A 27,016-nucleotide genomic window follows, 5' to 3' on the forward strand; every position below is an offset into this window, starting at 1 on the left:
TGGGGCTTGTTTGTGGGGTGGGCAGGGGGCACTTTTGGGACTAGGGGCCTAGCTTGAGCAGTGAGTGGGGGCCAGGGGCAGCACCAGGAGCTTTGCTGACAGCTGGGACGCTGCCCAGTCTGTATGGGGAGTAGGCAGCCTCCAGCAATGGGGCCCAGTGGTGGGAGCGATGCCCAGGATATAGTCCCCAGAGCCAGTCACCATCCCAGCGGAGATTGGATCAGAGACCCCAGCAGGGAAGGGAGCAGCCCAGACACCCCCTACTCCCCTGTCCAATTCCCAGCCTTTGGGGGAAGCTCAGTGGCTTCCTACACACACAATAATCCACCCACCCCCAAAAACAGCACCTGGCACCCCTCCACTCCCCACCAGCCCATCCCAGTGCTGGGACATGCATGGCCCCCTCACCTGACAGTGTCAGACAGTGCCCACCCCAGTCCTATCGCACTCCCCACTGACACAGCACTGGGCTCATGGTGAAAATAAATCATGGCTCTTTATAGCTATTTCTATACAGTGAAAAAGCAGCTGTGAGACTTCCCACAGTGGGGGGCAGAGCAGGGAGATACAGGCATGGCGGGAGAGGAGACAGGGGTTCCCAGTGGGGAAGGGCAGGGAGATCTTTGTCCCCATGGGGGGCAGGAGTGACAGGTGGAGCAGGAGCTGGGTTTGGGCTGGGGCCCCGCTCGTGGAGTGAGCGCAGCCCACCTGGCACAGTCCTGGAGTGAGGGGGCGGGCAGCTGCATAGCCCAGCCTCCAGCATGGGGGAGCAGAGTGTGGCAGGAGGCCTGTAAACCACAGGCCAGGGCTCCCCAGCATGGGCAGCACAGGGGGAATGGGGGACAATTCACTCTCTCCCAGGAGGGGTGGAGCCCCCCACAGCGCAGGGGAGTGCATGGCAGAGTGAGAGGCATGTGTGGGGCTGCTCCCAGCCTCTTGGTCCCTGTGATCCTTTGCTGACGGTCCGTGTGCTGGGGGTGTCCTGGGGCAGAGCCCCTGCGACTGACACCAGCCAGGGAGGCTCAGAAAATCTTGATGATGGATTCGCGGAACTTCCCGACGCCGACCCACTTCACTGTGAGAGGAGAGATGGGGGTGAGAACTGGGAACTCCCAGCCCTGTGGGGCAGATCCCTCCCCCACACAGAGCAGATTCCCCTGCCCCTCCCCACCACACAGATGCAAGGCTGATCTCCTCCACCCCCCCAACAGAACAACTTCCTTCCCCAGGTGACAGCCTGGGTGGAGGAGGCGGCTCCAGAAACCTTGATGAAGGATTTGTGGAACTTCCCAACACTGACCCACTTCACTGTGGGAGGAGAGAGGCAGATCCCATGTCCCACGGCATCCCCTCTCCAGGGAACTGCACAGCATCCCGATGGGGGCACCCAGCATGCCCATCCCCAGGCCCTGATGCTGCGGCTGTGAGCCAGGCCAGCAGGCAGCTCAGTAGGGCTGTGGACGTACCTGGCACTCCGAGGTAGTGCTCGATGAAGTGGACATAGCTCTGGGCCTGCGGAGGCAAGTCGGCAAAGCTGCGGGCCTGCTCTGTGCTGCACTGCCAGCCTGGCAGCGTCTCATAGCCCACTGACACCTTGTTCAGCAGCTCCTGGTTTGCTGCGGAGAGCACAGAGGCTTACCGGCTGCTGCAGGGCCCAAGGGAGCCCCTATCCCCCCACCCCAGGGTGGTTCAGCCCCTACTACCCAAGGAGCCCCTATCCCCTGTCCCAGGAAGCCCCTTCCCCCACCTCATTCCCAGGGCAGTCCTGCCACCCCATGCCCCCCACTCCTCAGACAGCTCTGCTCCCTGCACTCCCTAAGAATGTCCCCACCCAGGGATGGCTCAGTCCCTCCCCCCTGGAGCCCTGCACCACTCCCCCTACAGGAGCCTCTTCCGCCCCCAAGCTCAGAGGATACAAGGCCTGAGGCTCAAAAGCCACTGCCCTCTCATTGTGGGGAAGGCAGAAGAAAGGGCAATACCTCCCCTTCATGGGGTAACCCAGCCACTGGCTCACCTGGGAAGTAGGCAATGGGTTTCCCCTCCAGCCGGTACTCCACGCCCACCTTAATCTCCGGGAAGGTGTCCAGGATATCCAGCTTGGTGAGCGCCAGGCTGCAGGGAGAGCAGGGGGCAGGTTATGCCGGGGTGGGGTGGGGAGGAGCGAGACCAGCGTGCATGGGAGGCAGTGACTGATGGTGGAGGGGGGGTGTGCATGAGGTGAGAACGGTTAGTGAGACTGTAGGAAGGGGGGGGACAATGGGAGGGGAGGATTGGAGAGTGGGTGGGGAGTTAGTGATGCTGTGGGTAAGGGGGGAGGAGATGGCAGGGTGGGTGTGGAGCGGGTTACTGAGGCTGTGAGGTGGGCGCAGTGGGGGAGGGGATGTAGCCCTTACGCGCTGAATCCGTTGACCATGTGGGCGTATCTCACCAGCATCAAGTCCAGCCACCCGCAGCGGCGTTTGCGGCCTGTGGTGACGCCGAATTCTTGGCCCCGTGACTGCAGCAGTTCCCCAATCTCCTGTGGGGCAAAGGGGAAGGGACAGGCCGTTACTCCTGAGACCCCAGAGGGCCAGGATCTGCCCTGCTCCCTGGGGGATGCAGGGGGGGCCCAAAGGGTCCTCCCTGGGGGATTCAGGGGGGGCCCAAAGGGTCCTCCCTGTCCCTTCAGGGGGAATCCTATGGAATCCCACTTCCCTCTCTCCGGGACTACCCATAAGCATCAGGGGACACGTCCCCCACTCCGCAACTGGTCATTCAGACCCACTCTGCACACTCACGTTGTCCTGCTCAGTGGGGAAGGTTCCAACGCCCACCCGGGTGGTGTAGGCCTTCACCACCCCGTACACCTTCCCGATGTGGCAAGGTGGGACACCTAGGCCTGTGCAGACGCCCCCTACTGTGCAGTTTGAGGATGTCACGAACGGGTATGTCCCTGGGGAGAGAGGAGAGGCCAGAGTGAGCTAAGCAGGGGGTGGCAGCAAACACACCACTATCCTAGCCCACACACCACTATCCCAGCCCCAGACTCCAGTTGTGATGAGGACTCTTTCTTCCCAGCCTGCACTGCAGTGATCAGAACATGTTCTCTTTGGCTCCCACTGCTTTTGCTGTGCGGAGCCCCATGGAGCAGGGAGGGGTGCAAAATATGGAAATTTTGGTGCTATTTTTATTAACAATGTATGTGACTCAGTTTCCCTACTCACTTTGTGTTGCTCCCTGCTGGGGGTGAGGGTTAATTCCTCCTCTGAGGAGGGTAAGAAGGGATGGCTGGGTGCCACACAACCATATTGGTTCCAGCCCAGATAGCTTATCCAGAGCTAAGCGCAGTCAGCCCAGATGAATGGAGGGCCCTGCAGAGACCATGGAAACCTGAAGCAAAGCACAACAGCGAACGCACCAGGGCTGGAGTTAGGGACAAAGGAGCAGGGGTAGTGAGGAGAGAGGGCGATCTTGGCAGCCCCAGGCAGAGCACACGCAGGGTCAGACAGACACGGGCTCCAGGAAGCCATGGAGAAAGTACGGCAGTAGCTTCTGCCAATATTGGTTCGGATTTAAGCCCTGCTTTCACGGCTAACCCAAGACTTGGAGCCTTGAGGCTGCCCTGGGAAAAGCTAAGCTCAGGGCCTGGCACTCCCTAGAGACTCACAGAGGCAGGGGGGCCTCACCCACCGTACACTGGGCATAAGGGCAGTGTGCCACACTTACCGAAGTCAATATCCAGCAGGGCAGCATTGGCTCCTTCCACCAGGATCTTCTTGGGGGGCCCGTGCAGGGCCTGGTGCATGAAATAGACACCATCCTTCACCAGGGGCCGGATCCTTTCAGCATAGACCTGGGGAGAGATGCTGGGATCAGATGGGTGAGGTGCTATCACTCAGTCTCTGGGGCTACTCAAGGACACTGGGTGTTTTCGTCCAGGTGGTGGATCAGGGTGTATTTCCAGGGGAAGGGGAGGGCGGTTCCTGGGAGGCTGGTTCACACCCAGGTCGGGAACCCTGGAGGCAAGGAGGAATTCCTGGGTGGTTCTCAGGCAGGTAGGGGATCCCCAGAGGGGAAGGTGGTGTTTCTGAGGGGCAGGTTGGTTCTCAGCCAGGTGGGGGACTCCTGGGGGGAAGGGTTATTTCTGGGGCAGAGGGGAGGGTGGTTCACAGCTGGGGGGCATCACTGAGGCCCTCAACCACCTTCAGCTGTTGCAGCTCGGCCTCCGTGTCGATGGTGAGAGCCGGGTACGTGGCCTTGTACTGCTGGGCTAGCACCTTGAACCTGAGAGAGAGAGAGATGGGGACTAGTGAGCCCACAAGCGCACCCTTAAACGCCGCTGCACTGCCTGGGGTCACAGACGCCCAAGCCCTGCACTGCCATGTGGGGTGTGATCTGTGAACAGATCCCCAGGGCAGGGGCAGGGCATCCTGGGAGGGCCCCAGGACTGGAGGGCATGAATGGATCCCTGGGGGCCCCTGGGCATCTTCCTGAAAGGATTGCTCCCCTCCTTTCCATCCCAGCCCGCCACCCCCCCCCCGCAACTCACTTCCTGGAGAACTCATGGAAGTCGGCCAGGAGGTCACAGATGTGCAGGCTGGTGCGGGAAGCCTTGCAGGCATAGGCGGGGCCGATGCCCTTCCTAGTGGTGCCCAGGCTGCCAGGGAAGCAGAGTCAGAGCTGGGTGGTGGTGGGAGCTCCTCCTACCTGCCAGGCTGCAGCCAGACTGGATGCTCCCCACACTGGCCCAGGCTGCAGGGAGAGGAGCTGCCCTGTCACCAAGGGATGGGAATCCCACAGAAACAGCCTTCCCTCCTCCCAACCCCAGCCCAGCCACTGCCATTGGTGACCAAGGGGAACCCCTAAGGAAATGCCCTGCTCCAGGGGACCCAGCCACAATCCTCCCCAGGCCCAGACCCAGCTTCATCCCTCCTGTCCCTCCCAAATGGGGACCCAGCTGTTAACCCCCACTCACTTCTTGCCATCCTGCTGCTGCCGCTGCTGCTCCTGGATCCCATCCACAGCCTGGTGGAAATCGAATACTGTGGCAAGAGAGAGAATGGGAGATGAGGTGAGAGGGGAGGGACACCCCAAACCCTCTGCTACCACTGCCCCCACCAGCCCCCTCCCCATCTGCTGAGACAGCCCACTCAACTCACCCCCCCACCCCCCACTTCCACTGTTCACCTGCCTGGTCATCCCCTCCCAATGGGCCCAGTGCCCCTGGGTCTTGATAGGAGACATTCCAAGGGTAGGAGGAGAGGTCCCAGAGGATGCAGACAGCGTCCCCTGCTGGCTGCTCTGGACTTACCAATGTGAGCTCTATCTGAGATCACCGTGCGGGACTCCCAGCCCTCCAGACCTGCGGGGAAGGAAAACACATCACCATGGGAAGCCAGGATCATCCCTAGGCCTCCCACTTTGGACCCCCGCAGCCTAGACTACTCTACCAGGCCTGAGCCTCTCATCCCCATGCAGGGGGCCAGCTGACAGCCCTGCTATAAAGCGTGGGAACTGGGATTTATTTACCGTGCCTTTATGTAACCGGGGAAAGAATAGAACCCAGGAGTCCTGACTCCCACCCCGGTTCTAACTCACAAGACCCCACTGCCCTCCCAGAACCCAGGAGTCCTGCCCCCCACCCCCCAGACCCTCTCTCCGAGGGAGGGGGCAGCACGGTGGCTGGGTTCGGTCACTCACCAGGCCCTTTCTTAAGGTTCTTCTCAGCTTCTTCAAAGAGTCCCGGCAGGTGGATGACCACTCCGTTCCCTGGAAAGACACCCAGCAGAAGGGTCACAGGCTAGAGTGCAAGAGGCTGAGTGAGGGGCAAAGGGCCTAGTAGAGATGTGGAGTGCAGAGATAGCACTGCAGGTCAAGACCCTGCCGACTATTGGAGGGGTGTTGGGGGTCAGGATGGGGATACAGGGGGTACTGGGATATGGGGTATATGCAAGTGGAGGATGTCACTCAGCGATGAGGAGGTGGCATGGCAGTTCAGGCCCCCGCAGGACAATTGAGAAGATGGGGTGTAGGGAGGTCTTCCACAGATAAGGGAAGCGGCATGGCGGTTCAGGCCCCTGCTGGGTGCCAGGTGGGGAATATTGGGATACTGGGGTATATGGGGCGTAGGGACGGCTCTCACTGATAAAGGAGGTAGCATGGTGGCTCAGGAGGCAGCTGAGCACTGCAGGTGGGGAGGCAAGAGGATACTAGAGTACATGGGGAGGTGTTGGGGGCAGGGATGCAGAAGGATATTGGGGTACACTGGAGTAACCACTGAGGAAGGAGATGGGGTGTCGGGGTGGAGATGCAGGGGGATATTGGGGTCACTCACTGCTGAAGGAGATGGGGTGTCAAGGTGGGGCTGCAGGGGGATATTGGGGTGCACGGGGTCACTCACCGAGGAACGAGGTGGCATGGCGGTTCAAGACCCCGCTGGGCAGCAGGTGAAAATTGTACTCGACCAGCCCCGCCACCACGGTGTGGCCCGCGTTGTTCCCCCCCTGCGGGGACAGGGCGGTCAGGAGGACGGGGCGTTGGGGTCTCAGGAGCTACCCCCACCCCGATGGTGAGCCCCTTCCCCGCCCCGGACTCACCAGGCACCGCAGAGCAGCCCCCCGTTCTCACCTGGCACCTGCACACCAGGTCGGCGTCCACGGCCAGCAGATCCACCACCTTCCCCTTCCCCTCGTCCCCCCACTGTGCCCCCAGCACCACGGTCACCCGGTTTCCCCGGTCCGGCTCCGCCGCCAGCCGGGGCCGCTTCCCCCCACTTCCATCCCCATTCTGCTGGCCCCGGCCCGACCCCGCGCCCTCTGCCCCAGCCATGCGCAACCTCTAGCCTGCCAAACACAGGGGAACGTAGCGGCGCCCAAGCCGGCTTCAGCGCCCGGAGCCAACATGGCGGCGCCCAGGGTCCTATCACTTCAGAGAACCAACATGACACGGCACGGAGGATGGGTGCGCGCGCGTGCATGCATGTATGTATTCCTACCCTGCAAGCTGCACTTCAAGCATCTTCCATTCCAGGACTCAATATGGCAGCTCCTTGGGTAGCTTCCAATCCAGAATCCAAGGTGGCGACTCCTTAGGTAGCTTCTATTACACGATCTAAAATGGCGGCCGCTTGGGCAGCTTCCGTTCCAGTAACCAAGATGGCAGCATCCAGAACAGGTTCTGTCCCAGAAATTCAGATGGCAGCATCGCACATCGTCAATGCCTGGCCACGAATAACATGGTGGTCTTCAACCAACTTCACTTCCACAGACTAAAATGGATCCGATGAAGTGAGCTGTAGCTCACGAAAGCTTATGTTCAAGTAAATTTGTTAGTCTCTAAGGTGCCACAAGTACTCTTTTTCTTTTTGCGAATACAGACTAACACCGCTGCTACTCTGAAACCAGACTAAAATGGCTGTACCCAGGAAAGCTTCAGCCCCATAGCAGTAGCTGTTTGTGTTGTGGCAGCACCCAGAGGTTCCCGTGGAAAGACTAGGGGCACTCCAAGCCTCAGACTAATCCTCTCTGTCTGCCATAGTTCAGGCTCTAACTAAACAGAACCATGCACAGTCCCTGCCACAATCCCAGTCCCAACCCCTTCCAGCCCCACACGACCCTCTCTCTGAACCTCCTCCCCAAGCCACTGGTACCTGAACACATGGGCATACATGAGGCTGACCCAGCAGGGACTGAATCAGGGCCTCCACAGTTTGAAGCATAAACTGCTACCGCTTGAGCTAAAGAGGCAGGGGACCTAGCTGGGCCTGTAACAGACTCTCAGGCTGTGGGGATTGGGGACATGTAACACACCAACCAGTCAAAATACACAGACAAAATACCAGTCACTCCAGCACCCAGAAATGAGGCCTACCCTCAGCTCCACCCACAACATCCACCACCTCTCCCAGTTCTGGAATCCACTCTCCAAGACGGCCCCCATTCTCCCTCTGATGCCATGAGCTCATGGCAGGGCCGTTGCACACCCCAGTGGCTTTGGTTCCAGTAACCAGGAAGATGACCCCTCCACACCAAGGGAAAGGGGTGTTAGTAGTGATGGGAGAGGCAGTATTTCCTTGCTCCCAATACCATAATAGGAAACAAGATGAGGACCCCCATCCTGCTCTGGAACCAATGTGATGGCACCAGTTTTGCCCATTCCACAGCCAACATGGCAGCACCCCGGGGAGGCAGATGGTGCAATGGGAGTCACACATTCAAAGACAAGCTGGATGTCAGGGATCATGTCTCATGTTTATTATCTGTGAGAACAAAGAGTGACTGGAAAATCTCCAACCATCATGGGGCAGAACTGCCACCCAGCACCCAAAAGTGTTCCTAGTGTCCTCAAGAAGGCAGCGTCTCTAGCTGGCAACAAGCCAGGATGTCCTTGAGCAGCTTGGGTCCCACTCTCTGATACAGGGCCCCAACATGTCTCTTGGAAGCAGAAGGTGTGGTCGCGGTTCTCTGTGGGGTGATCCCATAGCTACTTTGACTCAAAGGTCTTCTGGAAGAGAGGGCTGAGGGTAAGTGAAGGACAGAGCCAAGCACCTGGTGGGGCTCCTTCCAGAAGTCTCTTCCCCCCCACCCTTCCCATCCACTCCCACCATCATCCTACCACCAGCCTGTGTCTGCAGCAGATGGGACATGGCTCTCTGACCCACCCTCATGAAACCATGCACCACCCAGACTGCAACGCCAATGGGAATGGAGACTCTGCCAATGCAACAGAGAGCCTGGGACCTCATTGTGTTGTGGTACTTGGGAGTGCCCTGGGATGGGGAGCTCCAGCACGGGGCACCCACTCCTGCTCTCACCCGCTCCCCAAGGCAGTTGGGGTGTTAGCACTCACTTGGTGCCCAGAAACTATTAGCCCAGGCCCCCGCCCCTGACACATCAGCATTTGGTTCAGCTCCTCCACAGTTGCTTTATCCTCCAGAATCCTGGGCAAAGGGGAGAAAAGCTTCCATTACTGATGTGGCCCCTGACCCCCACATCCCCACACCCAGAAGTCCTCCCTGCCCAGCACAGCGGGTCGCTAAGGCTAGATGGACAATGCACCTGGCAAAAGAGCAATACTGAGATGGGGAAGATAAATGCTGCCTGTGCCCATCCCACTGCCGCTACCTGACCCTGCCATTCCTAACTACTGTCCTTGCTCCCCATGTCTCGTATCCTTCCTCAACCCACAGGCCCATCCCCAAATCTGCCACCCCTGCATCTCCATGCCCCTCACTCACCCACCAACCCTGCACCCATCATCTCTCCATGTCCATGCCCACACCCTCTCCCCAGCACCCCCCCACACACCTGTACTACCCTATATTCAGCACCCTATGGCCACCCCTCCCCCTTCCAAGAATTAGCAACAATATCAGCTCTACTCAGCCCAGGGGAAGCTACCCCAGATACAGGGACTCGGGGAATTAACGGGGCTAAGGCTGGGACAATTTGGGGTGGGGGTATTGCCCACTTCAGAGGCGGCCCCGCTCCGACTCTACGAGCAGTCCCCACGGGAAGGCTTCTAAGAAGGGAAGTGGTACCCGTGGGAGATCCAGGTTGCTCCATCTCCAGCCCCCCAGAGAACCCCAGGCGGGGCAGGGGTTGTCCTCTCTCCAGCGCCCCGGGGAAGACAGGTCTGTCCCAGGCGGCGTTCCCCGGCTCATTACCTCTCCAGCGCCACATTGATCCGCCGCACGTTGGCGGTGATGGCCGCAGTGGCCCCGCTCAGCCGGCCGAGCGCATCCTCCAGCAGTTGGGCATCACTCCGCGTCCGGCCCGGCCCGGGAAGCAGCAGTCCAGAGCTCCTGCTGCGCCGAGCGCCACCCGGGAGCGGAGCAGCTGCCTCCATGTCCAGACAGGGAGCGCGGGCAGCGTCGCCTCACGTGTCTGGAAACGCCCACGTGGGCTTTCAGGGAGCAGCCCAGACTCCTAAGGAGCAGCTCAGAGTCACTCTGGCTCTAGGGCCAGGCCAGCTCCCAGAACTGCTGGGGGAGAGGGAGGGGTTTGGACGTGCCGAGCCTCCATTCCCCGGCCCAGCCTCCGCCTGGGCCACTATTCCGACCCCCCCAGAGCACACGTAGCAGTGGTGACAGGTGTGGAGGAAAGTGAAGCAAAGCAGGGAGGCACGGCGCCAAATAGGGCTGATCAGACAAGAGCAAAGGGGCTTTTAGGTTCCAGGAGACCCTTCCCCACATGAAGCACAAGCCCCCCGCCCTGTTAGGCTCAGATTACCCCCTCCCCAGCGCAGGGCCCCCAGGGCTATTCCCCGAAAGTAAGGGACCAAACCGCAGCAGCCACTCTCATGGGGCCTGCCCTTGGGGAGAAGGGGTATTTCCCTTGCACAGATGGAGGGAAAGCACTGGAGTCCATATTAACAGCATGGCTGACACTGGGCTTCACCACCAAGTGCTGGGCTGCTCCATGCTAGGGCCCACAGCGTGCAGCATGGGTACTAAGACTTCCCTTGTACAGCATGGAGCAGGCAGGGTGAGTGCAGGGGATCCAAATAAAGGAGCCTTATGAAAAGAGCAAAATTAGTCTGGTCTTTTGAGTTTTCTTTTTATTGGAGAGGGGAAGAAGAGCCAAAGTATAGAGACACCTACGAAGTCAGTGCAGCAACATAAGGATGTTAAGTCAAGCCAATGGTTATTTATTCTAAAAATGGAAGCTATTGCCTACATTTGCCAGAATCTGAAGGAAAGTTACAGATGTAAACAACCACACAGTTACATGTTCAATGGTAAAACCCTTTTACTGGCCACTTCAAAACGTTTTACAGTTTGTAAAAACATTTACAGCCTTCATGTTCTCTCAAGCTTTCCATCTACAGCAACTAAGACGTACAATCATGAAACACTAACAGATCTAAAACAGGCTGCATTTCCTTGTTTACCATTTAATTTTTCTTTTTTTTTTCTCTTTTTTTTTTAACAAAAATGTGCAGAAAAAGACATCTACTGAAGTTGCTAAGATCTCTTGGTCTTACGGACAAGGATGTGGCAGTTCTAGTCATCCCCAGAAAAACAGGTTTTATTTAAAAAGGACTATAGCTTCAAAAGTTATTCTGTTAACGATGACAGCGCCTCCTGAAGTGATTTAAGCTTTCCTGGCTCCAGTGCCAGTTACTCCATGTCCCCCAAACTCAATGAAGCTGTGGAGGATCTGCACACTGGAGGCTGCCTGTGCCCCACCAATTGGAAAGCACACCCCAAGAAGGAACTTTTTAAAAATACCAAAGCATCAAACACCCTTGCCAGCACACAGATACTGCAGGCTCCTGCTTTCTCCCCTTTACCCCTGTCCCAAGAGTATTTTCTAGTGGCCTGAAGCATCATTTAAAATACCAGTTGCTTTGTTATAAAAACGGTCGTCACACAATCACACGTTCAGATACACACATGCGGCACCGCAGTTGGAGACAGTAGAACTCTGCTTCTCACTAGTTCTTGCATTGGGAAGTGGCACAGGGCTGGGAGATCCCAGCGACCTGTTACCTGTGCTCTCTGGTGCTGGCAGAGCCATGTCTCACCATGTCCTGGTCTGGATGGAGGGGTTAGTCTGGGCTGGGATGTGACAATGGGCATTGGAGACAGGGCAGCTTGCAATGGTAGGCAGAGAATAAAAAAATTCAATTTTTAAAACAAATTAAAATGTTTGTATTTCAAACAGCAAATCACAGGGAGCAGAAAGTAATCTTCAAGCTGGGGAAGGGAAAGGAACATAATTAGCTCCCTAGCCAAATCCAAGGCTATAGGACCAGAACCAAGAATATTTACAATTCACTTCCTAAGAGGGTATCCTGTCCTCACTGGGAAAGGAGGATGGGGGAAGAATTGCAGGGCAGGAGACAAACTGATGAGAATGAAACAAAATTAAAGATCAATGCTAAGTTTCATAATGGGAAAATAAATCAGCCTCCCCCCCACCCTCTTACAAAAGATACAAGCCAGCCACATCCACTTCTGCCATGAATGCACTCCCTACACCCCACAGAAGTAGCTGCCCCTCTTCCTCCCCCCAACACATATAACTATTTGCCTGGGAAAGGAGTAATTTCTGAAATTATGCCCCCTCCTCCCACCCAATCTTACAGAAATTCTGAAGACTGAGGACAACCCAAATTTTATACTGGAGCACGCCGTAAGCACTGAAGGGATCCTCCTTCACGCAGTGTCCTCAGGAACCCACCTCCCCTCTTGTGGGACTAGACTTCACAGCTAAAGAGTGTGTCAAAGTCAAAACCCTTTTGTTTTCAAGCCATGGGGAGGGCAGGACACACACACACACACACACACCCACACCCCCACTTCAGGCTGGTTCACTACTGCACTCAATCGCCTTCCCTAGTTTCCTATATACACGCTCTACCAGTTTATCAAAACCACAGGAGCACTTTACCAACTGTGCCCTCTTCTTACGGTATAAAATTGTTGCTATTCTCAGCACTATCTCCTCACAGGTGAAGGTTACACACTGCATGGGTTGCCTATATACACACACACGTTACGCTCTAATGAAGAAAAGATCCAGCAGAAACCCTGAGAAATGTTCCTTCTCTTCCACTAAAGAGGACAGACACTATACAGAGATGATGATTCAGCACCTGGCCAAGCCTGCTAGCCTGGGGGGGGAGGGGGGGCAGGAGGGAGAGGGGAAGAGAACAGAGTCTCACCGAGACAGTCTGCTTTGGCCAGGGAAGAACAAGAATTTAGGGACTGGCATACCAAATTCCTGTGCTTCCTTCTGCCAAAAAACAGCTCATGATTCCATTTACAAGCTTTCAGGGAAATTTAATAGCCGGGGGGTAAAGCAAACTGCTTGGCTAAAAAGCACAGCCTTTGGCCAGGGATACGTTACATCCAGCCAGCACAGCACTGCCAGACGAGACAACAGCAGGAACGTGGAACTCTGCCAGATTTTCCAAGGTGGAAACGGTCCCTTCTCCACCAGTCACTGAAGAGCACTAGACTCCAGAATCACTGTGGGCAGAGCCCCACATATCACCCCAAAGCTAGATCAGCAAATGATAATCTGGAAGGAAATTAGTTTTGCAAGTGAATGATCAGTCAATTAATACTGCCTGCCCTCCCAACCCTCCCTCTCCCCCCAGGGGATGCTGGCCCCTCTATTCTCACTCATCTGTACCTCCAGGTTCTTACATGTTCAGTTCCCATCACTGAGCGCATCTTGCAAACCCCTGCACCTCCCTGCCCGGCTGCCAGTCCAGCTGCTCTAGAAAGTTGTTAAAGGGTACGTGGTTTTCCTGCCCAATCACAGGGTACAGGCCAGGCAGCGCTAAGTGCTGCACTCTCTGCGCAAACATTTTGATTACAAATATCTAACTAGGTTTGAAATGTTTTATAGAATAAGACAATATTCTTTTCAACAAACTTTTTAAAAAAAAAATTTACAGTTTTTTTCCTCTTCCCACCCCTCCCCCCGCCGCTGCTCTCCCCCCAACAGCCCTGTTTCCATTGGTTGTGTTTTGGGAAGTGGCAGACACCTCCGCAGATTCAGCTTCTTGGCTGAAGGGTGAAGACGGCTAGGATTTCACCGATATCCTTGGTATCCGTAGTAGTTCCTGTAGTATCGGTCTCTGTCTTGGTAGTAGTTCTGCCACTGGAAGGAAAACAGAAGCAGTTTGTATCCAGGGGCACTGTACTGGAAAGGCCACGTTCCCCCTATAACCATACATCTATAGCTTCTACCCAGCCCCCTGTCCTCCTCCATAGATGTCCTAAGACAGCAGCTCTCAACTGTGAGCATGCTACTCTGGTTTAACCTGCTTGCTTCCACACTGCTCCTACAGGTGACCAGGCTCTTCATTGCAACGAAAACTCAGAGAGCTCTGAAAGTGATTGGAACAAGAAGGAGCTGTCCTTGTTGCCAATACATAAGAGAAGAAATAACAGGAACTGTGTTCAATAGAACAGGTAAAAACAACCAACCAAACACTTTCTTAATACCACTCTTCCACATGGAAAGTTGCTATAGTTGCTACAGGGATGCTACTTCTACAGGTGGACCATGGCAGCAGCAAGTGGGAGTGAGGTGTCCACAAGACATCTACTCTAAAGGTTGAGAAGCCCCTCCTATAGTTATTACTGCCTCGTGGTGTGTTGCCACTCACCTCCCGGTTGTACTGCCTATAGTAATCTCGGTATCTGTTGTAGTCATACTCGCGTCCGTAGAATCGATCATAGTCCCCTCTGTACCGGTCATAGAAGTTACGGTAACCCTGTGAAAACAGAGGTGGTTACCTAAGCACACCAAACAATGTGGCCTGTAGGAAGATATGTCCCTGTGGGAAGCAGAACCCCATCTCATGGCAGCACCGCATAGCCTCCAGTAATTCTTTGAGTTCTATTGTCTCTTCTATCCAAACCTCTCAAAGCATTTTATACAGAGGTAGGTGCATATCCCCATTACCGAGATGGGGAAACAGCAAATCAGTAGCAGCCAGGACTAGAACACCTAGGTTCAGGCAGCCACCATGATGCAGCACGACGGCTGCCAATACCTTTAAGCCACATCTTATACACAGGGTAAGGCATGGTGCAAAGGATCCCAAAGGCTACCAGGAGGGACTCTTTAAAAAAATGTAACTTCTGTAATGATAAAGTCTCCTTCTCATGGGAGGAGGAAGTGTGGGCTAGAGGTTAAAACACTGGACTGAGACTCAGGACATCTGGGTTCCATTCCTGGCTCTACAACTGGCCTGCTGGGAGTCCCTGGGCAAGTCACTTTCCCCTCTGTGTTTCTGGCCTCCTTTGTAAAGTACTCTGAGGTCTATGGACAAGAATCACCACACTAGAACTAGGTATTATCATCTCCTCCTCCTCCTCAGAAGAAAATGGAGCAAGAATCACCCCCAAAACTCCCTCCTTTCCTGTAGAGGAAAATCAACAACAGCCGCCACACCCCCTGCCTGTATTTGGTATGAAGTAGTCAGAACTATTGCACTCACTCCTCTGTTTCCAGGCTGCCCCCAGTACTGCTGCTGTCCATAAGATCGATTGTCATAACCTCGGCGCTGTCCACCAACTAGAAAGAAAACAAGCAAGGTCTCAGACAAAGCTACAGATGCAGTACCTCGTAAACATCAGCAAGAGTCAAGCTGTTCCTGAGTTGCCCCATGACTTGCAATCCCCTGATGGCAGAAGCCAACAAACAGGGTGTCAGAGACTTTCTAATCACAGGTCAGCACAGTAACTTCCTACAGGTTGCATGTTTCCCATTTGGGGTGTGAGAGCAGCAAAAACATTCAGTACAGAAGAAACCAGGACTCTATAGAGAGAAGGCCAGACTAGGTTTAACTTTTCTGTTAAAACAGCTAGAGCCAGAAGGAGAGAAATGAAACCACAGATTAAGAGGAAACGAAAATTGTCAGGAGAAACTAGCAGAGATTCCTGTATAAGTGACCATACCAGATTTTACACCCTCCAGTAAAGTTACAGGACAGAAAAAAATCCATCAGCAGCCCCACTTATCCCAATCTCAGTAGCTCCCAAGCAAGTGAAAGAATGGCGTTTGGATAGGAAGAGCATAGCATGAGACAGTCAACACACCATAAGCAGAGGATAAACATTAATGGAACAACATCCCACTAGGGAGAGATGTCCAGTAATGCTCTGCTGCAGTCTATAGTATGACTAGGACTAATTCATACAGATATTGACAATCTACAGGAAGTAAAACATACACTGAGTGTTGTTTGTCAGAGATACTGAACAAGTTAGAATTGTCGGCAGAGGGAGAGAGAAACTGCTGGATGTTCTGGTAAGGTGAGAGAGATGGGGCAATGGGAAGAAACTCAATTCAGATAAATAGGGCAGCAGGGAGAAGCTGTCTCCAAGCAGGAGACTGAGGAGTTGAGATAAGCAAGGGCTTACATCATTGTGATGCTGCAGCAGAATAATGCACATTTAAGACTAGAAACAAAGTCTTGGGGTAGAAAGGACACATGCAAATTAAGGAAATTTTTTTTGTCACCAGTAAAGGTAACAAAAGCTTATGGGAACAGAGCACTCTATAATACAGATTTAAGATGGTTACTTCTGCCATGACGGTAAGAATTAAGGACATGGAGGGAGCCCAAGTTTCACTGAAAGGCAAATGCTTTTGAAAATCTCAGCCCTCATAGTCATCAGTTAGCACAAAACACAAGAACAATTTAGGCTCTGAATAAGGAAGTGGAAGTTAAACCATGAGGGCAATGGGCAAGGGAGGTGCTTGAGAAAAGAACTAGAAGCTGGAGTGGAGACAAAGTTCCATTCTCTTGCTGAAGCCTGCACTGAGTGACCCAAGTCCCTTCTTCAAAACCTAGGGAGTAGAATCCTTACAGTTTGCCTTGACATCAAGAGAATATGGCAAAAGGAGCCTTTAGACACAAAAGAGACCAGAGAGGCAGTGCTGCCCAGCCCCTACAGAGCCTCACCATATCCCTGGCCACGGTTGCGGTTCTGACGGTTGCGCTTGTTGCGATTATTGCGACGGTTTGCCCGTTTCTCAGATGGAGGGAGCAGTTTTCTGGCCTCCTCCTTGTATTTGGTGACCAGTGGCTGGGCCTCCTCCTTCACCAGCTCTTCATACATCACCTCATCTAAGTAATCACTCTTTTCCGGAAGTGAGAAGTTAGCTGCGTTAAAATGGAAACAGCAAGAGAGTTCACAAGATCAAGGCAGCTTTCAGTGGCTCAAGACCCTACTTCCCAGCAGAGAAGAGATTCAGGAGGTTAATAGACTTCCTACCCCATCACCCCAAAGGGGCACCTGGGCTCCTGCCACTGCCCAGGACTGTCTGGAACTAGCTACTTTCTCTGAATTATTTAAAGATTGTTAGAGACGCTGCAGCACAATGCAACAGGCTTGGTTGAGCCTGTCTACCTTTCATTTCCAGCATCACCGATTCAGGCACATCCTCCCCCTCAACCTCCTTCCTCAGCTCCAGCCTCTTCTTCCAGTCTTCTTCATTGGGGACAATCACAACCACCTTGCGAGAGAAACCCTTGAAGGCAAGCAGCTTCCGTCGCTGGCCGGAGTTATACACATTACACTGAGGGGGGAAAAGAAACAGGTTTCAGAAATTCATCTGCCACTAACTCAGCCCAGTCTGAATCCCCTCCAATCAGAATGGGACATGAGCTGAGGAGTACGCTCAGTGTGCCCTGAAATCAAGTTGCTCAGGTCAGGAAGTCACTGGGGTTTAGTAACAATACCTGATCAAGAATGTAGTTTCTCTTTGCCCTGGGAGCAATCTGGACCAGTTTGCTAAGGCACTGGGCAGCTTGCTGGATTAACAGGTCTCGGCTCTTGGGATCCATCTCTTCATCCTCAAGGCCCTTTGTCTGGCAAGAGAAAAAGGGACATAAATAAAAGATTCTTCAGATACACACAGTGTTCTACCAGCCCTGTGATCACCCATCTCTAGCACAGGTGCCAGTATAAACGTGTCAGACACATACTACTGGTACAGAGATAACCCAGAACACAATTCCCACAGCTCGGTCACTAGTTCTGCCCTCTGGAGCTGCAGCCTTCTTTAGCCTGGAGTCATGTACAGATTGACCTTAAAAGAGGGGAAAACCCACCCCTTTTTGTTGTTATCAGAGGAGTCCCCTCCCCTTACTACTCCACTAAGCAATCTTCTGCAATGCTACAGCAGAACATTGGCAATGGGATATAAAGCCACTATACTTTCTAGGATTGTCCAGCCAGCCCAGCAAAGGCTCTAAGTGACACCATTCTACCCAAGGGAAGGGCTTACCCTCATTTGGTAGAGAACAGTCTCAGTTCCCAAGATGATGTATCGTTTCTCTTGATTTTCCTGGGTGTACTTCTGTGCCCACTGGGTCTTCCCAGACCCTGGCAGTCCAACCATCAGCAGTACCTGCAGGAAGCACCACAAAGAAGTTATAAGAGGAAGAGCTAAAGTGATTAAATAGCTGAGGAGAAAAAGTAACAGTCAACACCATGCCTTGCAGGGAATGGCTCTTTCCATAGGTACATCAAGTTTTCCTTTCTAAAACCAGGCCAATATGCCATGCAACACAGCCACTAACTCACAGCCATGCTGACTCCTTACAAGCAATAACTAGGACTGTCTGGTACAAACCCCATTACCTCACACTCCTCTGTGGTTTTGGGTGGAAGAGGTGTGCGCACTCGGTCCTCAACTGGGATGGCGTGGATGAACACGTATTCCTCAGGAACTGGGAAGAAGGGCTCCTCCTTCTGACCGAAGTTCAATTCAACCACACAGTTTTTGCATAGCACATGTGGCAGGAGGGCTCTGTCGGTGACAGATTCTTTACTGATCCGGAAGGCCACTCCCAGATCCTCCCCATTCTTCGAGAAGGACAACTCCACTTCTTCACTCTCAAAGTTCTGTGACAACAAAGAACACAAGAATCCTGTGACCAGCAAGTTTTCAGGGGTGGCCACTATTTCTCCCTCCATTGTCTTTCCTCCAAATCCATCTCCCAGCAGGCTCCTGCACGAACAGGAGGAAAGCCACTTCACACATATTTTGGATGCAAGGATAGAAGTCTTCCCCCCTCCTGCCCCTCTGAGATGGCAACCACAGGCCTTATCTAGCAGGGATTCTCAACCTTTTTCTTTTGGAGGCCCCCCACCCCCACCCCAAACATGCTATAAAATCTCCACGGCCCACCTGTGCCAAAACAACTGATTTTCTGCATATAAAAGCCAGGGCTGGTGTTAGGGAGTAACAAGCAGGGCAACTGCCTGAGGCCCCATGCCACAGGGGCCCCCACGAAGCTATATTGCATAGGCTTTGGATTCAGCCCTGGGTGGCAGGGCTCAGGGCCCGGACTTCAGCCCCATGTGCTGGGACGTCAGCTTTCTGCCCTGGGTCCCAGCAAGTCTAATGCTGGCCTTGCTTGGCGCCACCCCCCACCGAAACCTGCTCAGGGCCCGCCCCAGTGGGTCCCAGACCCCTGGTTGAGAACCACTTATCAACAGCACTTACCGCAAAGCAACTGATCACATCATTCTCCCCAAAGGGCTGACCAAACTCTTCAAACTGCCCATTTTCAGCCTTCAACCCTCGTCCATCATAGCCATAAGAAAACTCATCCTCACCTGGAAAAGAGCAGCAGCAATTACACGTGTGTTTTCCCAAACTGTGTCACTATTGAGCCAAACTGCCCACTGCAGCTCTTAGAAAATCCCAGCCTGGGCTGCAGCAGCAGCTCAACAGCTCTGTAGCCTGCCCCAGCTCATAGCTAACAGAAAAATGAGCTCAGTTACCTAGCTGGGAACGAGAGAAATCCACAGACCAGCCAACCCGAAGAAGCGGGACCTCCGTACTGCCTTCCTTCACTGGGAGATTCTGTGTCACCTGGAGAAATTAAAAGAGAAGGAGTCATTTAGCATATTGTGTGCAAAGCTAGAGTCAGGCCTCTGCAAGACTATAATCCTCCTCCAGGTGCTAGTCACACCTGGAGTTACACAAGCTGGAGGCATGCGCAGGTCACAGGTCTCTGTACCAAAGCCACAGTTTAATAGGGTATTTCCCCAACTTCCCCTGTAGCCTATTCAAATACAGATCTCATCTGCTTCCAGCAGACAGCCATTCTTGTCAGATACCCTAACAGGCACAACACAGCAGCAGCACCAAACCATCTCAGCCATTTAGAAGTTGATCCCCCAAGGCTTAGAACAAACAATATTTCTACAGTCTATTCCTTTGGTGCAGAGCCTAGTGAGAGACCTGACCAAGGTATGCTCCCCCAGCCAATCCTTGGCTACTGCTTGGATGAGAGACTGCACTGGTAGGACCATACTCACTTGCTTCCCTTTACAAGGCTCTACAGTCTCCATCCACCCATTATCTCACAAGATCAGAGACAGTAGCAGGAGTGGAAGACAGCACTGGGAACCTGCGCCACATAGAAACTTGTGTTGCAATTTTGAGTGAGAGATTTTGGCAGCCTGTCTCAGAATTGGGATGGATAGATTTATGTTCTGAAATCCATTTAACAAGACTGCCAAATTCTGAGCCTCAACCAGCATCCTCATGATTACTCCCATCAGAGAGGAGATCCACCAACTAGAAATTCTCTCAAATGGGAGACTGAAGTGATAAGGGTAAACCTAAGGAAGAATGACAGGTTTCAGAGTAGCAGCCGTGTTAGTCTGTATCCGCAAAAAGAACAGGAGTAAGGAAGAATCTATTCTATGCAAAACGGATTCTTGTCAGTGTATGGGCACACCAATACTCAGGACAGAGCAGCTATTGGTGAAACAGTGGGGAATTTTTTTCCCCAAAACAAAACAGTTACTTTATATGGGAAATTCCACCACAAAAAGAGGTATGTTGTGACATACACCCACAAAAACTCAGCATTTAATATAACTCGCACAGAAATAAGAACAGCTTTGTGCTTTTTTCATTTTCCCCAGGCAGGATGAAAGCAGCCTGAAAGGTGTTTAAGAAAAGCTTTTATACATTAGATATCTAAGATGAGGATAGACAGAGGCTGCTGTGAATGAAGAGATAGTGGAGTTAGTATCATAAAAGACTGACAGCTGAGCAATAAAGAGGTAAAGGGAGTTTTAGCTAGATGGATTACAATTCTGCTTTGAGAACACCTGTATGATTGGGATTTATAATTAACACTTGGAAAAAAGGAAATCTTTGCTAAAGATTAAACCCTCCATAACCCTTCAATTAAGGACAGAAGGTTCACAGAAACAACCAAACCCCTCCCAGTCCCATCACCCTCTCCCCTCTGGATGCCCTCCAGCAAACTAGGGGAGCCCAGACTTGATAATCCTGATATTTCAAAGGTAAAACACAAGCAGGAAAAAACCCCTAAGAATTTGCATGCCTTCTCTATATTCAAAGCAGCAAAAGGGTACAATAACATAATTTTAATCAGAAATTTGGCTCTAACTGCCACAAAAAGTAGGTCTACGTTTGCATAGAGGCCAAAGAGTGAATTCCGACAGATTGCCTCTCTCAACACTCTCTGCAGGATTTTCTCATCACCACAGCTCCTTATCCAGACCTTGTTTCTTTCTCTCTCTCTCTCTCACACACACAAAATAAGCCAGGAGTGAGTCTTTCATGCGCTGCTCTAAATTTCAATCCATTAAATTAAATATACTACATTCCTGATTAAATTAGACTAGCTCAGACCCAACATCTCATTCAGTGTTGAAAGTGCCAGTTACTAACAGAACACACATGCCACTTCCCAACATACAGACTCAGCACATCCATCTAGCAAGTGCCCTACCTTTGCCTCAAAACAGACTTTCCCCTTTGTCACTCCATGGGTGCTCCTTGCCCCAGACCAAAGGGAGGGGAACTTCTCTGAGAAAAGAGGTTGTCCTCCATAGCGGTCCTTGCTTGCTTTGAAGTGGAGATCAGATGTATCTGTCAGAAAGAAGAAATTAATTTACTCTAAGTTCCTTTTTCAGATTTACTCAAAAAGCATTAGACCCCACAAACATCAGTAATAGCCTGGCTCATATCCAGAGAGAAACCGACATACTAGAAGGCAGTTTTCTACCTTTCCACTGTTCCAACGTTACTGGCAGGCCTAAAGGTTGCTCTAGTGTAGTGGTTTTCAACCTTTTTTCATTTGTGGACTCCTAAAAAATGCTGAATGGTGGTGCGGAAACCTTTGGAAATCTTAGACATAGGCTTTAGACCCCCCAAGAGTCTGCAGACCACAGGTGGAAAACCACTGCTCTAGTGCTACTGCATTAATGCTGCACTTACCCAAGTACCCCCATATATTGCCCAAAAGATCAAAAAGAATTAGAAGTGTTCCAGCTGCACAGAGTTCCACTTACAGAATCTCCTGTAAACCCTATGGTGGCTGAAGGAGTAGAGTGGCCTCTGTTATACTGACACACACCCCATTAGCTATGATGCTTGGTTTCTCAAATTATATACCCAATAATTAAATCTCTGAACTTTAAATTTACTATACATCAAATAACTGCCACATGGCCCATACATACATGTGTCCAGGATCACAACAGTTTCATCATCTTCCTCTCTTGGTTCCTCTTCTGGTGGTGGTGGAGACTTAGACCTAGGCAGGAGTGAGAGAACAAACAAGCAATCAGATATCACAGAACATCCAGGAATAAGAACAATTTAGAATAGGGAAAACAGCAGAATATAAAACAAGAACACACTTTCTGCCTTACAGTCCCAAACCAAATTCTATCCTTTTCCCTTCATCCACATGCAATGTCTGTCTAACCCCAGAGTTAGCTGATCAAATCTAGTTTCATTCATTGCCTGGGAAGTGACTTGGATTGCCAGTAAAACCACAACCAAAGAGTCCCTTCTCCTCACCGGCTATTGTAAGCCTCCTCTCGGAATTCATAATAAGCACGGCCATGTTCTTCTTTTTCTTCACGTTGTCTCTTAACCCCTCGCCGCTCTCCATCTGAGCCTGTTGGCTTTGATTTATCTTCATCCTCTTCGTCTGCTGTAAGGGGCAGAAGAAAAAGTCAGCAATTCTTACTGAAAGTGACACAAAACCTAAAGAATGCAACACCAAAGCCTTGTGGGTCCCACCTGCCTGACATGTTCTCCTGGCAATAAGATGACACCTATAAAGTGCTTCTTCTGTCTCATGGACCATTCTATTAAAAAAATCTGGTCATTTCATTTAACTTAACAAACCCAAAACCTGTTAATGGGACACCATCAGCTTAACAATTACACTTCTGCCTGACTTTCGCCTATTGTAAAGTGACAACCAAGATCACTAAAATCAGAAGATTCTGCATTTCAGTTTGTTTAATTTGTGCATTTTACAGTAATCTGTTTGGAGCCAGTTTTGCTATTTCCCATTTTGCTCATGTGCATCTTTCACACAGCAGCTTGGGAGACTGCTACATTTCAGAAACGAAATAGGATTTTACAGAAACATAAAAATGTACAGATGTACTCAGGGGTGTGATGAGTACCAGAAACTATTGTTAACGTTTTAAAACTGACTAGACTTGAAGTTGAATCAGTAACACAGATGTGCATTGAAAAACTAGTGTTTTTATAAGCAAAACATTCTGAATTCAATTTCTCCCTAACTTACATGCCAAAACCTGGGTTCAATGTTCATTAGTTAATTAATAACATCTGTAATTGTCTGAGGATGAAGAGACATATAAGCAGTAAGTATCAGTATCAATATCCCATGTTTCACCTACAAATAGCTGAGAACATGGATATGCCCTAAAGAGTGCAGGTAAAGCTCCCACCAGAGAAACAACCCTCTTCAGTCTGGTCTTGCCAGGAGAATCCATGAGAAGAGTTGTTTTTAAACTGTATTCTAATTTTTTAATTTTGCATTTTTATATTTTCCTACTTTGGGGCTTTAAGATTGCCCACTCCCCACTCCCCCCCCCCCCCCCCCCAGCTTGGATCCTGCAAATATTTATGCACATGCTTATCTTTGAGTCCCCCTAATTCAAGAGGGGACAGGGAAGAAACAGGGTGGGACAGGATGGTCTGGTAGTAAAGCTAAACGTGTGTCTGAAAGATCAAGGTCTCTGTTTGTAGCCGTATGTATTTTAGAGAGAAAATGAAACTGTACTTTTAATAGTAATATAAATCTAAGCAAACCAGAACACAGAAAAAAAAATCCAATTCATTTTTTGTTGTTGTTATGGTCAGATGGGCTTCACCCTTCTCCAAACAACTTGGAAACCAAAATAAGGGAACAGTAAAGTGGGGGAGATGCCAAAGTGAGGCTGAGCTTTTTATTAATCAATACTTTCTATCGCTTATTGTTTGCATTTGCTATTTTACAAGTTCATACCAATTAATGACAAACTGCTAGTAATTAACCTGGCAAGTCTCTCAAATATAAAGTTTGCACTGAACTACACCCCCCCATCTCTTATTGTGGGAAATAATAAAGATGACTGTAACTTAAGTTTAGACAAATTAGCGAGACAAGGTGGGCAAGATCGTATCTTTTATTAGATCAACTTCTGTTGGTGAGACAAGCTTTCGAGATTATACAGACCTGAAGAACTCTCTAATAAAAGATATTACCTTGCACCTTGTGTCTCTAATATCCTGGGACCAACACCCCTACAACTATCCTGCAAACAACAATGGAAGGTTTAGCAAAATTGTGGTTTGCTATAGACCTTTTACAATGGTTTGTTTATAGTCAGTTTCCCTCCCTCTTTCTCTACTTTTTTCTTTAGATTTCATGGGGAGATAGAAAAAAACGGTACAATGTGTTTAGGTACCAACACTCGTCACTAAAATTGGCAACAGTCAGTGACAAGTGCTGGTACCTGGAACTACTTTCAACTTAAAACAGATCTGGACTTTATCCCAAAAGGACACCAATAAAGAGAACTGTCAAGCCACTACATTGGTGCGGATAGGGCTTTACCTTTACACCCTGTAACCCCCTTCTGGGCTTTATAGCCCACGCACAAGACATAGGATTGCTGAACCAAAAGGCAATGCAAAGAGATGTTCAGAACAAGTGCAATAGTGAATTATATACAGGGATGTTATCACTGAGCCTGGAAATCGCCTTTCAGGAGGCAGGGCAATTTGTGCCTTCCAGATTGTAAAGTTCCATGGATTTCCTGTGATTCTGCATATATACCAGGAATTGTATAAACGAACTTGGGATATTTAAAATATTATGTCACAGATTTACAGACACCCATTTATCTAACGTGTCAGAAACTAGAAGCTCCCAATCCTCTGGTCTGCGCCTCCAAATACCTGCTGCAGTGATACTGGAGGAAAAGAATTAGGGAAATAGGAGTAAATAGCTGGGGGGGGAAGTGGACCAGAATGTGTGGGGTAACCTGTAGGGTATCTGGATAAGTGAGGTAAAGGAATGGTCCCAGATACGCAGGATAAAGAAAACCCGGTGGGGGTAAGAGATCTGCATGAGAGATGTTGAAAGGGGCCTGGATGTGTAAGATAAAGGGAACGGATGTGTGGGATAAGGTAATTCCATGAAAGATATAGGACAGGACCCGGATGTGCCGGGAAAGGGGGATGCAGGAACCTTTGGGGTTCCCCGCGGGTGGGTTGTAGAGAGTAACCGGATGTGCGCATGACCTAAGGGGGTCCCCATGGTGGGGAGAAGGAATCGGCGGGAGTCACCTACGGTGGATGTTCCCCCCACCCCGTCTGGGGCCTCACCGGGCTCCTCGCCCCCCTCTTTGGTCTCAGCCTCGGCCGCCGCCGCCTCATCCCCGCTGGGCCCCTCCTCCTGCGGCCGCTCAGCTCCATTCATGCCGCCCCCGTCGCTCCCCTCGGGCTGGGACTGCGCCTGGGCCTGGGCCGCTTCTTCCTGCGGCCCGTGCTGAGGCTGGGCCTCCCCGCCCAAGGCCGGGGTAGGCTCCTCGTCAGCCAACAGCGCCTCCTCGTCCTCCTCCTCCTCCTCTTCTTCCTCCTCCTCGTCCTCGTCCTCCTCGTCGTCGCCCTCCCCACGCGGATGGGCTCCGACGGGGCCCCCCGCAGGCCCCGGCTCCACCCCAGAGCAGGCCCCAGCAGCGCCGCCCTCGTCGGGCCCGGCCGCCAGCATCTCGGCGTCCAGGGCCTCCTGTAGCCGCTGGGCAAGCTCCACCTTCAGCCCACGGGAGTCGAGACCACGGCGACCCAGCTCAGCCCGCAGCTCAGTCACCTTCAGACGCTTCACGTCCATGGCAAGGGGGGGACAAGGCAGCGAGCGAAAGACTCCGACCGACCCAGCGCCTCGGCCGCCCGCGCCGTTACTGCGCCTGCGCCGAGCCCTACCGCCGCCTCGCAACACTACAGCGCAAGCGCGCCCACCGCACGGACGGACCACCGCGCAAGCGCAGGAGGCCAGTCCCATCAGGGCGCACGCGCAGCCTCCAGGAGTCGCTGCGGCTGCTCACTGCGCAAGCGCCGGCTCGAGGCCGCCCACGCCGTCACGCAGGCGCAGATTCCAACGGGCCCCTTGGCTCACCAATATGCAGGCGGGGCTCCCCAACGGCCGCCGAAATCCTACATGGCGCACGCGCGTTCTCCCCACAACCCACGCAACTGCACATGCGCACATCGCCTGGGCCCGAAAAGGCGCATGCGCACGCGCCCCCTTCCCACTCGTTGAGGCTGGGCGCAGACTCCAATTGTTTTCCCTCAGCCACCGTAAAAATCTCATGCAGTGTCTTCGATCTGACCACCTAGCTGCGCACGCGCAGCCTTCCACTGAGTCTTTGCCGCCCTCGCGCTGCCTACGTACATGGCGATCGGTTTAGGCGGGTGTTTGAGGCCTCTGGGACCCAGCCGTACCGGAGGCTGCTGAATTTTTTGTTTGGCTGGTTCTCTCCAATCCCAAAGGGCCGCGGTCTCTAAGCTGCCTAGCAACTGTAAGGCTTGCTTTTGATTGGGTGGAGGCCGATGAGCTCTCAAATCCCCCGCACTCTGCTTCAGCCGATACAGTCGCCATTTTGTGTCTTAGTACCTGAGTCTGAGAGAGGAAAGAGCTCGGAGAAATTACCCCACCTCCCCCTAGGATAGTAACCCGCCCCGACCCCAGCGTACCTCACCCTCGTGACCTGTCTCTCAAGGTATAAGGGGGCAATTACCCCTCCCTAATGTACCTGTCCCATATATATATAGGCAATCATTCTCCCCAGGATATCTGCCCCCCAAATAACAGGAGCAGTTACCCCCACTCCAGGGTAATTGCCCCCAAAGATGGGGGGCAGTGCCCTTCCCCACCAGCGTATCTGCTCTCCCCCATACATGAGCAGACTAGAACCCCAGGTACCTGCTCTGTGGTTTAACTGAGATGGGGTGTGTGAAAAATCCAAACCCTGGGGCTTTGGGAGTTGCTTTTAGGGGGTTAGTAAACTAGTTAGGAAGAGGTTTCAAATCAACTGGCCTTAATCCCAACTAAGAACATGAACACAGGACTTTGCACCTAGTGAACTCAAATGGTTTAAAAAACAATTTAACCCAGAGCAACTTTCCCATGTGGGCAAAGCCATGTGCATTAACTGGTGCCTGTAAGTAGCAACATAGATTCATAGCCAGGC

At 52.1% G+C, this 27,016-nt stretch overlaps 3 protein-coding genes across 5 annotated transcripts; all 3 read right to left on the reverse strand.

Annotated features, from left to right (window-relative positions):
- Positions 1-477: 477 nt before the first annotated feature.
- On the reverse strand, positions 478-6,966 carry LOC102947883 (adenylosuccinate synthetase isozyme 2). Of its 2 annotated transcripts, none has more exons than XM_043551896.1 (13): positions 6,815-6,966; positions 6,380-6,482; positions 5,680-5,748; positions 5,291-5,341; positions 4,955-5,021; positions 4,529-4,636; positions 4,182-4,263; positions 3,706-3,832; positions 2,778-2,932; positions 2,394-2,518; positions 2,015-2,112; positions 1,467-1,616; positions 478-1,075 (listed from the first exon to the last, which is right to left on the reverse strand). In XM_043551896.1, exons 1-13 carry the CDS (start codon positions 6,953-6,955, stop codon positions 1,023-1,025), a joined length of 1,329 nt encoding a protein of 442 aa, XP_043407831.1. In that variant the 5' UTR covers positions 6,956-6,966; the 3' UTR covers positions 478-1,022. The 2 variants fall into 2 exon arrangements, with proteins under 2 accessions (XP_043407831.1, XP_037759570.1); XM_037903642.2 differs by having other exon boundaries at positions 6,607-6,836.
- A 1,243-nt stretch (positions 6,967-8,209) lies between these two features.
- Positions 8,210-9,923, reverse strand: LOC114018764. 2 transcript variants are annotated; one of them, XM_027819268.3, is made up of 3 exons: positions 9,644-9,923; positions 8,827-8,917; positions 8,210-8,481 (listed from the first exon to the last, which is right to left on the reverse strand). In XM_027819268.3, the coding sequence occupies exons 1-3, from the start codon at positions 9,823-9,825 to the stop codon at positions 8,461-8,463; spliced, it is 294 nt and encodes a 97-aa protein (XP_027675069.1). In that variant the 5' UTR covers positions 9,826-9,923; the 3' UTR covers positions 8,210-8,460. The 2 variants fall into 2 exon arrangements, with proteins under 2 accessions (XP_027675069.1, XP_027675070.1); XM_027819269.3 differs by having other exon boundaries at positions 8,210-8,478; positions 9,644-9,921.
- A 682-nt stretch (positions 9,924-10,605) lies between these two features.
- On the reverse strand, positions 10,606-25,859 carry HNRNPUL2 (heterogeneous nuclear ribonucleoprotein U like 2). Its single transcript, XM_007056903.4, has 14 exons — positions 25,152-25,859; positions 22,317-22,452; positions 21,974-22,047; positions 21,241-21,380; positions 19,247-19,337; positions 18,966-19,078; positions 18,098-18,361; positions 17,742-17,864; positions 17,194-17,322; positions 16,862-17,030; positions 16,414-16,614; positions 14,944-15,020; positions 14,107-14,214; positions 10,606-13,595 (listed from the first exon to the last, which is right to left on the reverse strand). The coding sequence occupies exons 1-14, from the start codon at positions 25,825-25,827 to the stop codon at positions 13,527-13,529; spliced, it is 2,370 nt and encodes a 789-aa protein (XP_007056965.3). The 5' UTR covers positions 25,828-25,859; the 3' UTR covers positions 10,606-13,526.
- Positions 25,860-27,016: the final 1,157 nt, after the last annotated feature.

This window comes from Chelonia mydas, chromosome 7, assembly GCF_015237465.2.
Source record: "Chelonia mydas isolate rCheMyd1 chromosome 7, rCheMyd1.pri.v2, whole genome shotgun sequence".
Lineage (NCBI taxonomy): Eukaryota > Metazoa > Chordata > Testudines > Cheloniidae > Chelonia > Chelonia mydas.